The sequence below is a fragment of the Seriola lalandi genome, unplaced genomic scaffold (assembly GCF_002814215.2).
Source record: "Seriola lalandi dorsalis isolate HSWRI2012SDOR001 ecotype SW California unplaced genomic scaffold, Sedor1 jcf7180002054464, whole genome shotgun sequence".
Classification (NCBI taxonomy): Eukaryota; Metazoa; Chordata; class Actinopteri; order Carangiformes; family Carangidae; genus Seriola; species Seriola lalandi.
In genome coordinates, this window is record NW_019525017.1 from 139,394 (window position 1) to 153,606 (window position 14,213).

A 14,213-nucleotide genomic window follows, 5' to 3' on the forward strand; every position below is an offset into this window, starting at 1 on the left:
AGTAGACTGCTGGAAGTTCAGATACATTCATATGTGCATAGTGATTCAATTAGTTTAATTCCTTTTTTTTGTTGCCATTTTTGTGTGTTAAACAACTGACACTACAAACAATTCAGGGCCATAAAAGGAAATTAATTAACATTATTTCTCTACTGTAACTGAACAGCCTTTAACTGTCCCAGACCACTGTGAAGACTTAGCCAGGCAATGCATTTGTCATGCAGTCACCACCACACACTTGGCCTTTGAGTAGTGCATGTGCAAAAGCCAAGGGTGGGAGTTGCTCAACACTCACACAGAAACAACATCATGGTGGATAAGTCTCCCTAATCTCAGCATGAAGACCATCACCATGGCAAAACTTAAACATTTATTGTATACAAAACCAAAACTTGACATTCATTGCACTTTCCTATGAATAGTGAGATATTTTAGTTTTTGTGTTTCTGCATGACTTGTGAACAATAAGGCACTTGCAATGAAGGTGGAAACAGCTAGCCTGGCTCTGTCCAAAATTAAGTCAAATCCTGCCTGAAGTCTGTAAAAGAAACCAAAACCAAAACAGCTGTTCACTGTCTCAACCAGGACAAAATAAATTAACATAATACTGTTAATGAAATACCATTACACACAACCTGGCTGACTTGTATGACAGCATACTAAACAGTACACAGACTGGCAACTTGAACTATTTGCAGTTAAATTGTTTAATATTATGGCTAGTAAGTTAGTTTAATAGTTTAAAACAGAAAAAAGCCACATACAAACTCTGTTCATTCCACTTTTTTAAAAGTTGTTTCTTTTTGATCAAACATTAAGTATGTTGTGGAGTCATACAGTAATAAACTCAACAAAAAGGCATGCTGGATGTTGGTATGAGGAAAAGATTTCCTACTTTCTTGGACACAAAGTAGGTGCAATTGAACAGAGCTGATGAATGTATACCAGAGGTACTGACCAATTCTTACTATAGGTACCCATTACTCCGAACTACTGAAACAGGTTTGAGTAGGGTGTGGTGGCTTGATTATAAATAGAGTGTTTGTAGAGTGACAAAGAGCAACCCTACATCGGAGAGACTGTGCTTACTGGAAACAAAATATTAATGACAACACAGAATGACAGCCAGGACTGCACTGATACTCTTGACATGGACTGTCCTCACTGGGCAAGGTGAGCTTTTACACTGAGTTAGCAATTTATTGCACCTTTACAATCTATTTCAAACCATAAAATTCCCTTTTTTTAAAAAAAAAAAAAGCTAATGTTTAGTTTTTGTAAAGTGTTAGAGAGGTTTTCATTCAACATTAATTTTGAGGCTATAGTTAATGGTGTTGTACTTAACTGTATTTTGTTAAAATGCCTGTCTAATGATTTTCCTTTTCTTTTACACTCAGTAGAAACTTTTAAAAAACCCTCTAAATATGATGTGAATACAAGCTTACAAAGCTGTTGTGTTGTACATTATGCAAAGTATTGTACAACTGCGTCAAGCTGTTGTTTGGGACGCTGACTTGGTATAATGACTTCCCTTTTTTATGATTCACAACAAAGTAATTAACACCCTCATGTAGTAGTAGCACATGTAGATTAATTTTACTGATGACCTCACTGCATAATGACACAGCTAAAACCTAAAAATCCACTAGAATCAACTAAGGAAAGTGGTCACAGACTGAAATTATAAATTGCAGGAATATGGTTTGAGGTTACAGTATTTAAAAAAAAAAAAAAAAGAGCAACATATATCCATTACTATCACCATTACTGTACATAGTAATGATTTTATCCTGTTCTATGTATCTATAGACTGAGAAGCACCAGAGAAAACTGTTAAATTGCCATTTTGGGGACCTTTCATTCATTAGTTAACTTAGAGAAAATAAGACACAATCTTGGGATTAATTGATTTATTACATTTGAAAACTCATGTGTGAACTGAAATATTGGAAACAATCCACAAGTAACCTTGAAATTGTATATTAGCTAACTGTCTTCAACAGTGAATACAAATCAGTACAAGGAAGAGATACAAATCAATACAAGGAAGAGATACAAATCAGTACAAGGAAGAGATACAAATCAATACAAGGAAGAGATACAAATCAATACAAGGAAGAGATACAAATCAATACAAAGAGGTACAAAAACAAGCAGTCACATAAAGGGAAATTATTATGGCTATGAGATGATAACCTGTTGCTTGTTTCCTCATAACTAAAGGTGTTATTAACATTCATCGCCTGTGGCAGAGGGCACTGTAACATTTACTTGCATGTCACCAGCATTTCCTGAAATCTGCAAAATATCCACCTATGATGGTACAATATACTGTAACTGCACTGCAGCTGTAAATAAGCACCTGTGGAAATTACCGACAATGACCATTTGATTTTGTTTTGTTTGGAACATTAAGAAGACAGATACATATAAGGGAAAAGAAAAGATGATACAAAAGATACAATTAACCATATAAAACGCCTAAATGGCAGACAAATATGACTGAAATTAATCTTTCAATAAAAAAAACTGTATTGTGACAATTTAAATCAGTTAAAAATAAACAAGTTACAGTTTGCAGGTAACTGTTTTCAGTCTCCACTTCCCTCAAGGAAGATACATATTCTACAATGCAGGAAATTTGTATAATTTCATAGATCTATAACGACCACATGTAAATGTAACAAATTAAAAATATGAACAAAATACTCATAGTACTGTAAGTACAGCTCATCCAACATTCAAAAAGAGGAAGCAGCTGTAACTCTAGTGCCACACTGTGGCTGTAATTACACATATCTACTACACTCAATCAATACTCCTATCCATGGGAAGATGTGTCTGGTCTAAGACTTTAACACACATTGGAGAATATAGATTTATGTAACTGTTTCATCTCTCTCTCCTACAGGGTCAAAGGCTCAGGGTAAGTGCAGTCACATATATTCCATACAGCCATGTGAATGCTTTTGATGATGTACATGCTCAGGTCATGAACTGTTTTCAGCAACCATGAATCAAAACAGCTACAAAGGAGAAACCTGTTTAGCTTCACAAATTAATCAGCCTGACTTAACTGTATGTACTGACACACAATTGTGTATTCTCTGTCAGACTGTGGAGTGGCACCTCTGAACACAAGGATAGTGGGTGGTGAGAATGCCACAGCTGGGTCCTGGCCCTGGCAGGTCAGCATGCACTATTTGTCTGCTCACTCGTGTGGAGGGACCCTCATCAGTGACCAATGGGTACTCACAGCAGCCCACTGCATCCCATCGTAAGACAAACTAATACTCATTCAACTAAAATCCCCAAACCCTCAAAAGCAAAGTCTCACTTCAGTTCTTGTTTCATGGAAACATCAGAGCCTTCAAAGGTTCAAAACATGTGTACTCAAAGGCATAGTCTGCTTAACCCCTCGCACCATTATCACTTCTTTTGTGGTGCGCCACCCTGGACAACGCTGTCTAAGAAAGCAGTGCTGATTAGACTGAGTTATTAATGAGCCCGACTCAAGGCCTTAATTTCAAATATTAAATATAGTATTCAGCTATCTGACAGTCAAGAGGGAGGTTTTGAAAAGAAATTGAACATCTTCTATTTTAACAGTCCCTTGAACCCTTCGCTTGCTCAATTTGACCCCATCGGCTAGCTAACAAGTCCAAGTGGACGTTTGAACCAAATTTAAAGAAATTCCCTGAAGGTGATCCAGAGGTGTCCTCTTCATAAGATTGGGACAGACTAACATACGAACAAACGGACGACCAAAAACATAATGCCTCCAGCCACGGCTGTCGCTGGCCCGAGCAGTGAATTCTATTAAATCACACTTCTGCTGCTTGTCAATTTTCACTTGTTCTGACAAAAGGCTGGGTGTATACTGGACTGTGTTGTGAGGGTGATTGATTGAACTGCCTGAACAAATAAGGAACATCTTCCTTTCCCTTTTTTTTTTTTTTTTCGTAGACGTCCGCTTTTACATAATTGAGGAACAGAAATTTACTCATATACCAGAAGTCTAATTCTGATACTTGAGAATTGATGCAGCCTGTTAGTCACTTGAACGGGTGTGATTGCCACAAAAAACAGGATCCTCCTTTTTTTAGCCTTAAAAGACCAAGCCACACTGCATTCCGATCCCCCTCCAATATATAAACAATACCTTATCAGCCTTAACATTATGCTGCACTTCTGCATTTTAAAGTTACTCATCACAGATGGTGTTTAAAGATCATGTACTAAACTATTACTTCTGTCTCAAATCCTCACAACCCTCTGAAGCAAACCAGACGTAGACAGTAAGCAAGCTGTTTAATTAAAATAAAGAGCAACATCTATCCATTATTATCACCATTACTGTACATAGAAATGATTTTATCCAGTTCTATGTAACTACAGACTGAGAAGCACCAGAGAAAAATGTTAAATTGACATTTTGGGGACCTTTCATTCATTCTTTTCTGCCTGTACTGACCAATTTAATGAGTCTTTGCTTTAAATCCAGGAACGCAGCTAATAGATGGGTACTCTACTTTGGAAGAGTGAATCAAAATGGCCCTAATGTTAATGAGGTGAAGCGCACTGTGTCTGAAATCATCGTCCATCCTGACTACAACAACACGTTATTCAACAATGACATTGCCCTAATGAAGCTCAGCAGCCCTGTCACTTTCACCGACTACATCAGACCTGTCTGCCTTGCAAGTAACTCCAGCCAGTTCTACAACTCTACCCCCTGCTGGGCCACTGGCTGGGGAAGAGTCGGAAAAGATGGTGAGTTTACTTTCAGGTTGTATAGTTGGGGGCAGACGAAGCATTCAGACAACATTTCTGCCAGGGTATTTTTGTCATTTAAAATTTAACTTCTGTTTCAGTCCTAGTTTGAGCTATTATTAAATGTCTTTTTTAAGTAGTTGCAATTTTTAAGATTTTTTTTTTTTTTTTAAATTAGGTATAAATTAAAGTAATTCTCCATCCACACCTGTCTTTGTATGATACAAATCCATTGATAAACAATATTTTGGGGTTACTGAAACTAGACTGATTTCATACTCTCACTCCTGCAGAGCCCTTGGTAGCCGTTGAGAGACTTAAGGAGGTTCAGGTTCCTGTTATTGGAAACAAGCAGTGCAGCTGCAATTATCGCCCAGTAGACGAGGCAAACATCACTGACAACATGATTTGTGCCGGGCAAGAGAACAGAGGAACATGTCAGGTAAAAATAATTAGTCATTGTTGCAATACCTGATGTAGGAGGACAGACTACTTATTATGTTACTTGATATCCCTACAATACACTCCTCTAAACCACTAATCATAGTGTATAGTATTCAACACATGCAGACTTCACTTCTTTGAAGGTTTTAAAAGAAAACCAAAAGCATCTTACTCTCCTGTATACCCACATATAACGTTATACTCATTATATCCTTCATCAGCAACTTCAGCACTGAGATGTAACTATGGAGCATCACAGGATGAAACTATTTTTACTATTCAAATTTTACTGTCAGTGAGAATGTGTGAGGCTAGGCTACTCCAGTTTTATTCTGTACATGTTACTAAGAGTGTCAATTAACTGTTGTGTTTTGCCTTTTTTAGGGGGACTCCGGTGGACCTTTGCAATGCAAACAAGGTTCAGTGTGGATCCAGGCTGGCATTACCAGTTTTGGAGTACCTTGTGCATTGGCTGATTTCCCTGAGGTCTTCGCCCGAGTGTCTCAGTTCCAGACTTGGATTCTAGACCAAGTGGCAGGGTCCAGCGTTAACTTTGTGACATTCACCTCCAGAGGCCAAAATCCTGAAAACAACTTTGTGTGTCGTGCAAACTCTGCCAATTCAACGGCAGCTCCAACTACGGCCTCCATGGCACCAACCTTTGCAATTGAGCTTACACATGTTGTCATCTTAGTGTTCCTGCAACACATTTTAGCTCTATAGCACAGTTTTGCTGAACAACTTTTCAAACTGAATGCAGACAATGGTAGGCTATAAAGCCGTCCATGTTATGAGTTGCACCACAGTGCCTTAATATTAAAATTAAAATGAATAATTAAAAAATATATTAATATGAAAACTAATAATGAAACAAGGTGTCTTTTATCACTATCAGTTACAATAGGTTGAAATAAATTACTCTTTGACTCAGAACTTACTTACTAAAGAACTAAAAACTAACTAAAGAAAATTTAAATGTCTGAATTGGTATTGGTATTACTGACAAGTAATTTTTTTTTATTAATAAATACACATATAAATAAGGTGGAGAAAAAATATAACATTACTGATGTAATGCGTAGAGTAACATTTCTTTTGGTAAAGAAATTGACTTAACACCCTGTTACGGTACAGGGATGCTGTTTCTGTTGTGTTTTTGGTTTTTAGTTAGCTTTGGTAGCCAGCCTTGGTTTTCCTTTCACTTTGAATTAGTTAAATGATAACACTGATTAGCTCCTAGAGAGTCCTCCTTTTGTTATATTCTGTTTTAACCATTATCTTTACAAATTTAAGTTACAATAAACAACCTTATACCTGTTAACAACTGGGTTTTGTGTTGCGTCCCTTTCCCCTGTGAGCCGGGTTGTAACACACCTTTCCACCTCTGTAAATCATGATCATATGAGGATCCACGCTAAAAAGCAGATAGTCAAAATTAAGAACAAGCAACCAAAAGCACCACAAGCAGGGTCAGACTGGAAACTAAATTATTTTATCCCCAACGTATCACAATTTCAGGCTATTTATAACATATAGGCAAAGCAACAGATATGAAGGCAGCTCAGTGGTTGTTGCAGAATAATGGACAGACAGAATCCATGTTTGTTGTGTGTAAATCGATGTACAGGTCATCTTGCAGAATCTGTCTGTGGTTGAATATTGCTATAAACAAAACAGTGAATGTAGTTCCTTCCTCTTTTTAAAGGATTCTTTAAAAGTAAAGCTACACATACTGAATAAAGTTTTGAGTGTTTTTTTTCCTAGTCATGCACGTTTGGTGCCAATTTAGCACTGAAACGCTGTCTTCATAATTGTATTTTTAGTGTTTGGAGGCTAAAGCACAAATCGAAGTCGCGTGTGGACTAGCTCTGTTAGCTCTGCTAGCGCTAGCTCCGGTATTTTCTCCACATACTCTGTTAACACTGGCACTACATGAAGATACCTGCGAGTCTATCATGTCGCTCGTCCTCGTCAGCGGCCTCCTCCTCTTGCCCCGGGCCCTTGTCTCCATCAGCCTGAGTACAGAGTCTTTCTTCCTCTTCATCTGGCTCCGGTGGACGGTTAATATTATTGCAGCTAACGATAACGCTGACACCGGCATTGCTAACTTTAACTTATTTTTGAAAACATTTGTTAACTTAAAACATTGTGCTGCATCAGCCTCGAGTTTTTTTCTGCTTTTTTGACGTGCTCTGCTCTGCTCCACCTTTTCTTTTTGGGACCTTTATCCAGCTCATTTATATTTTATCCGTTAACTTAGCTTCTGTTTGTCTTTTGATATTCTCCGTCCTGATCTCTGACATTACGTGGATGGACGCAACCACTTGAAGGGGCCCGGGGGGAGGTGAAGTCGTCCTTCACCTGCCTGGAAGTAGGTCAATACCACTGGGCGGCCTATTTAGCACCGTGTGACCCCTAATCAAACACATTTTCCAAGAATATTTTATTCCCATATTGCTGGTGGCCTTGTGGTCAACTGGTGACCCATCCGGCATTTTCCAGATTTGCCAGTTCTAGCCTTTCTATAAGTAAATAAAACAAGAGTTCACCTGTGAGATCATCGTGAATGCACTAAACAATGGATGGGAAGTCCACATGAGTCACATGACAAATAAAATGTCATGTGAATCCACTCATCAGTTTGGATGTATTAGTTGACAGTTATTGCAATCTTAACCAATTCTTTTAAAATATCTGTTTTTAAAACAAGAATTTACCTTTGTTTGTAAAAAAAAAACATCTTACTATGCTATAATGGGAACAATCATTTTTAAGTTGGGAATCATTTACAACCATGTATTTTATATGCAAATGGAAGACACCCTAATAGGAAACGTACAACCATACATTTCAGATAATTGTAGTTTTCTTATAAAGTAAATAAAGTGTGTGTGTGTGTGTGTGTGTGTGTGTGTGTGTGTGTGTGTGTGTGTGTGTGTGTGTGTGCGCGCGTGTGTAATGATATTTGATATTAGGCTACATGTTGCTTCAGCTTCCCAACAATAATGATGTGCATTTACTCAAAATCTAATATAATTCCTGAAAGAGGAGAGGTAAGGCTTTTCTTCCCTTTTTTTACTCAAAAAGATAGTAAAGCAAAAGCTCAGTAAGAATGAAGTAAAGCCAAATGTTAGGGTAAATGCTTTATTCCATGATAACAGTTTTATACTGCACTTGGTGGAATTAGACCAAGGAAAGAATAGCATATGGTTGTGTAAAAACAGTGTGGTAATCTTCACCTGAAAAAAGGTGTTTAAAAATAAAAGGTAAGGGAATGGAGGCAGAACTTTTTTCCAGAATCTCCTGGCTACAGCAACAACCTAAAGAAAAGTTTTTTCAAACTTTCCTTTCTACCAAGATGTTGTGTTAAGATGTTGAAAGTGTTATTGTCAATAGCAGAGAGACCGTTTCATAGGCAGTGTCTAAGAGGACATGTTTTTTTTTTTGTGGTGATGTAATAATGGTGGGAAGATGGTGGAAGGGGAGCAGGTGAGTGTCCATGCTTAATAAGCGTGGTTGGCCACGAACAGTGACTCTCCACCGGCAGCGCTGCTTCCACTATGCACATATTTGCCAACGCAGGCCTGGCTGTTAGCCTGTAAGAGGGAAAAAGGACAAAGTTATTGAATGCACATTACAGTACTGAAGTTCTCTTAAAAAAATCGACTGCAGCATATGTGTAACTTACTTTATAATGACGTACTTTCATATATTATGTTTCTATATGAACATTTGTATTTATATTCACACATACCAGAGCTCTCTTGATGAACTCCTCCTGGCAAGCCTTTCCATTCTCCTTCTTGCCACCCCATGCTTTGAGGGCAGAGGCCTGCAGGGCACGGCCATAGGAGAAGGTCAGGGCCCAGGGCCTGTGCAGAGGGCACATGTTCATGGCGTTCAGGTTGATAGAGGCTTCCTCCTCACTCTGGCCACCAGACAGGAAAGTAATGCCTGTACGGGAAGATGATGAGAGGTTAGCAACACACCTCTTGAGACATTTGTTGAAACAATGTTTATACAATAAAAAATTCAATCCTTTTATAACATTTTTTTTTTTATTTTGGGTTTGCAAAGTCTGCAGATGTATGCATATCAACATGAGAATATTTTGTACGTCCAGCTTACCAGGGACTGCAGGGGGCACGGTGCGGCGCAGGGCAGTCACAGTTGCCATGGCAATCTCCTGGTTAGTGTACTTGTGTGAGCAAGAGTGTCCAGCGGTAACCATGTTGGGCTTGAGCAGGGTGCCCTCCAGGTAGACATGGTGGTCAGACAAAGCCTTGTAGACAGCAGCCAGGACCTTCTCAGTAACGTACTGGCAGCGCTTCAGGTCGTGGTCACCATCGGGGAGAATCTCAGGCTCAACGATGGGGACGATGCCGTGCTGAAGGAGGCAGGGACAAAAGTCAGAACTACTATGTTAACAAATACCGACAGCTGAGAAAGGCAAGTTGGTCCTCTCACAGCTGGGTCCAGATTTTAAGGGGCTTTATTAAATTGCTTTGTTATTTTTAAAAGCAACAACAGAGACTTACATGTAAGTATTATAGTATGATTTCTTAATTGATAAAAAAGAGGCCAAAATGGAATTGGAGTTACTCTTTCAACAGTGCAGAAGGTTTTTAATATTTGTATAATATCCACCCAAAAACCCATGCTATGAAGAGTGTAAAATTAAGAGGAAAACCACCTATCTGTTGCGTCTTACCATCTGGCAGATGCTGGCATAGCGAGCCAGGACATTGGCGTTCTCAATGATGGCCAGTCTTGAGGGAGTGGTGGGGGTGATCTTCAGCACACAGCGCCACTTGGCAAAGTCAGCACCGTCCTTCTTGTACTGGGCGCAACGCTCATACAGTCCATCGAGACCTGCGAAAGAGGGAGAGGACACACGGGATAAGTTAGACAGAGACACTACAAGATATTGATGTATTTTTCCTTTTGTGTCTAAATGTGTTCTTCGCTCACCCTGGGTGGTTGTCTCGCCGTTGGTTCCGGCCAGGGGGACAACACCTTTGTCGACCTTGATGCCCACCACCATTTTTCTATCTTTGAGATGCTGGGGGAAGGTCTTGCCACCGTCGGTCTTCTGGTACATGGTCTCGTGGAAGAGGATTACGCCACCAATGCAAGGGGCAACACGGTCATCTGCGGTGAAGAGGAGCTGGCGGTACAGCCTCCTGTTCTCCTCAGTGTTCTCAGCATTGATGCTCTGGAAGCGCTTGGCCACGCTGCCTGGAGGTTGAAGAGAAAGATGAAAACTGGGTTGTGAAGTGCACTAGGGTGTTCGCAGACCATTTTCAGTTTCGTTTTTTAGAGATTTATATTTAAACCGGGCAGCCACAACCTAATTGTGTTCCTGATTATTTTGCTCAGTTTGAATAACTTCCTCTTCACATGTAGGCCTAGTCATGTCAGCTCTGTTATCTGATTAATAGACATAACAGAGCTTCCTTGTAAGATGAAGGCTTTGTTGAAATTGTTTACCGGTGGACTCGTCTGCGGCGAGGATTCCCTTGCCGGGAGCGACAATCCTGTGAGCAATATCGCTGAGCTCCTTCTTCTGCTCAGGAGTGAGGAAGGGGTATGCGTGAGGCATCCTGACTCTGGATAGGAGGAGAAAAAAGACCAAGAATGAGATGATGATGAAGGAAACACCTGACTATGTGGGAATATGCATGGAGGGCAAAAGTTCAACAAAATTCAAACTGCAATGGTTGTGGTTCTCGAGACAATGAGAAACTGCAAAGGTGGGGGTAACTAGTACGGATGTGGTGAAGCAAGAACCAGACTATATGGTTAACATTTTCCTGTCTGTCCTCTCAAACCAGCTGGTGACTATGTAGCTGCAGTTGTTGCATCTATAACTGCTGCAGTAACATAACGCTCTTTATGTGCTGGGGTTGCACACTATTCCCCAGGCACAATGTGCAGCAGTACAAAGTATCCAGTGTCAAAGAGCCCTCCACCCTCCTCTGCCCCATCCTCCACATTTCTGACCACCCTTGAAAAATCATGACAAGCATGTGGATGACCTATTCCATTTTCTAACCTCTTATCCCTGACCTTTCTGTCCCCCTTCAATGTCCTTTCCCTCCTCATTCCTCCTCTATCACCCACCTCCTCTACACACCCCCACCCTCTCTCTCCCCTGTCTGTGCCTCCACTATCAATAGGCTGGACTAAATATACACAGTGTGCTACTGCAAAGCAATGGAAGCATTATGGCTTAGCAAGAAGACATTACGTAAAGGAGAATGTGCAGCTTCACACCCTTCACTCGTCAGAAGTCATGTAGTCAACAGGAAGGTTAGTAGCTACACCGATATGACAAATATAGAAATATACATTTATAGAAAAGAGAGCAGTCAGACTGATGAGTCAAGACCGACAACAAAGCAGTGGAAACTTTGCATCACATAAATTGTTACATAGTAAAGCAAAGCAGTCAGGTCACTTAGTGTGTTGTGTACCAAGACTACATGTGAAAATATAAAATACTGAGGGAGAAAGTGTTAAAGCCAAATGTGGACTACAGTGCAAGTGAAGCAACTCATTATTGAATAGTGAAAGTATCATTGAAAACTCGGTTTGTTTTAGTGTATCAGGGTTAGGCGCGAGTGCATCTGTCTGTGGGTTAAATGTGGCTCTGGCTGTCACAGTAACCACAAATTTAAAAAAGCATAGGAGTAGGTGGAACCTTACATCTCTAGCATGTGTGAAAAGTTATGCGCCTCATGCCTCATAAGTACAAGATCTTCAACATGTAGCACAAAAAGCCAATTAAAGCAATGCATTTATCTCATAGTTGTAATGGTCTGTTCTTTTACCTTTGAGTTTAGGAGGAGAGCTGAGAGAAGAGAGAGGGAGGGAGAAGATCCGGCTTTCGTCTGCGACACCCCCTCCAGCCCGCTGGCCCTTGTATTTATCCTCCCATTGTGACCCCTCACATTTCAGCTGCCCAGCTATAAAAAGATCAGGACGCAACCAGAGATGGCTCGTGACATTCAGAGAGACTGTGGCTGGAGTAACATGGTAGTGAGGAACCAGTGAAAGGGCAAAGAGTATCAGTGAATGGCAGAGAAAGCAACAGAGAGAGGGACAGTTACTGTACGGTGGGAAATATAGGGATATACACGTAGAATTGTTGTATGAAAGTATAGCATAAATAGGTGGGCAGAGGTGTAGAGGATATTATTTGGAAATATTCAATAAAGAATAAAGTTTCTTACATCTTCCTTAAACAAAATTATACATTGTCCGAGCACATTGCTGCAACCGGTACATCCTAGTTTAAGGCAATTTTATAAAGTGTATGTTGTAATGGATAAATACATTTTTCATACATTATACAAATGCAGTTAGTTTAAAATGTGCTGTCTCAACTGAGAAGAGCATCTTGGCACCCAGGGGTCATTTGAAAGGGTATGTGGAGGAAGATAACTGGGGTACATGCAGTTATGTACTAATAACACGCACACACGCACACTCACACACTCACGTAGAGACTTGGAGAGCATGTGACAACATTGCTAACCTGCCCTTAGAAATCCAATCCAGACACAGCAACACAGTGCACTGATCCTTGACCTTTTCTTGACCTTTCTCGATCATCAGGATAGGGTCAAGCAGGGAGCCTGGCAAAGGTTGCACATGCACATGGTTAATTTGCACAACACTTACCTCATAGTGTTCTCATGTAGATAGGTTACATGAAACCACAAGCCACAGTTATCGAAAATGCTATGATGTGACACATTGCATGTGCACCGTGGAGATGGTCAGAGAGTTGTGCAGACAACAGAACTGGAAGAGGTTTACTTCGTGTACAAATTGTGGGCTGAATATTTCAACATGCAGAGTTGGACAAAGACACAAAAAAGCAGGGTCTCTTAATTTATTTATTTATTTATTTATTATTATTTATCTACCCAGCAGACAGGGTTCAAATGTTATTCCCTTTTTTTTTTGATGAAGTCAAGATCTAAGTAATTCTGAATTATGTGGGGGTTTTCACTACTGCAAATCTACAAAATCTGTACCCAGTCAACTAAATTTCCATCCTCCATTCATCCTTCCACTGCACCATTATTTAAGTCATAGTCCAAAAACTTGATGGTTTCACATTCACAGCAGGTACATCCATAGAACATCTATTATGATTTATCTATTTCAAACTTATTAAAAAAAACAGACATAAAGCCGTCAGATAGTAAACCCATCGCTATTCCACCAACTCATAGTGTTAGTGCTCAAGTATTCTAACAGCTGGGATAGGACAATACAGAGGAAGTCAAGCAAAAGGAGAAATGAAACTTTTTATATTTAGAAGTATTGCATGGCTTGTTTGAACAGTTGTTTGGTTTATGCCTAATCTCACTATGGTAAGGAGAAACAAATAATAGATTCAGATCTATTGATATAAAATGTCACTTCCTCTCTCCCTGACTGGTCTCGCATTCAATGTGTAAAGGTAATTCCCTTCATACAGTCAACAACTAAATTTCCTTCCTGTTGTATATAGCTATATATACATTTAATCTTTATTAGAGCAGTGGAGCAGGTTGGCTGCTGGGATCCTTGGCTCCCTCGAACCCAGGCTGCGTCAGGAAGGGCCACCGGCTTGGTCAGTGTATTATGCTAGATGCAACAGAGCTGATCCTAAATGAGACGCACTTGTCATCCATCAACGTGGGAGCAAGTGACTTCTAGGATGAAATTATGAGAGGATTAGCAATGCTATTTCAGTTAGCAGGAGCGAATACTGGAAATCCTGGAAGTATTTTACCAACTGTCTTGGCAAAGAGGACGGATGATATGCATCACGGCCAGGCACAAGGAGAGAAGGCTACTAACTTAATTGGAAAAAAAATAAAGTTTTGTTTAGGCAACTTGTAAATCAACGTTATCAGCTGTGAAATCGGTGCCTATTGGGTCTGTGTCTCCTGTTCGGGGTCCGTCGTTTCCGCATGGGTCCAGGACGAAAGTATTCT

The 14,213-nt window shown here is 39.9% G+C and overlaps 2 protein-coding genes across 2 annotated transcripts; one reads left to right on the forward strand and one right to left on the reverse strand.

Moving 5' to 3' along the window:
- Nucleotides 1–1,013: 1,013 nt before the first annotated feature.
- Nucleotides 1,014–6,541, forward strand: LOC111658735 (chymotrypsin-like protease CTRL-1). Its single transcript, XM_023411379.2, has 6 exons — nt 1,014–1,173; nt 2,912–2,926; nt 3,115–3,277; nt 4,505–4,773; nt 5,067–5,215; nt 5,602–6,541. The coding sequence occupies exons 1-6, from the start codon at nt 1,119–1,121 to the stop codon at nt 5,938–5,940; spliced, it is 990 nt and encodes a 329-aa protein (XP_023267147.1). The 5' UTR covers nt 1,014–1,118; the 3' UTR covers nt 5,941–6,541.
- A 1,806-nt stretch (nt 6,542–8,347) lies between these two features.
- Nucleotides 8,348–12,185, reverse strand: aldoab (aldolase a, fructose-bisphosphate, b). Its single transcript, XM_023411378.2, has 7 exons — nt 12,051–12,185; nt 10,708–10,826; nt 10,189–10,455; nt 9,929–10,089; nt 9,346–9,604; nt 8,972–9,171; nt 8,348–8,813 (listed from the first exon to the last, which is right to left on the reverse strand). The coding sequence occupies exons 2-7, from the start codon at nt 10,817–10,819 to the stop codon at nt 8,721–8,723; spliced, it is 1,092 nt and encodes a 363-aa protein (XP_023267146.1). The 5' UTR covers nt 10,820–10,826; nt 12,051–12,185; the 3' UTR covers nt 8,348–8,720.
- Between the last annotated feature and the right edge of the window lie 2,028 nt (nt 12,186–14,213).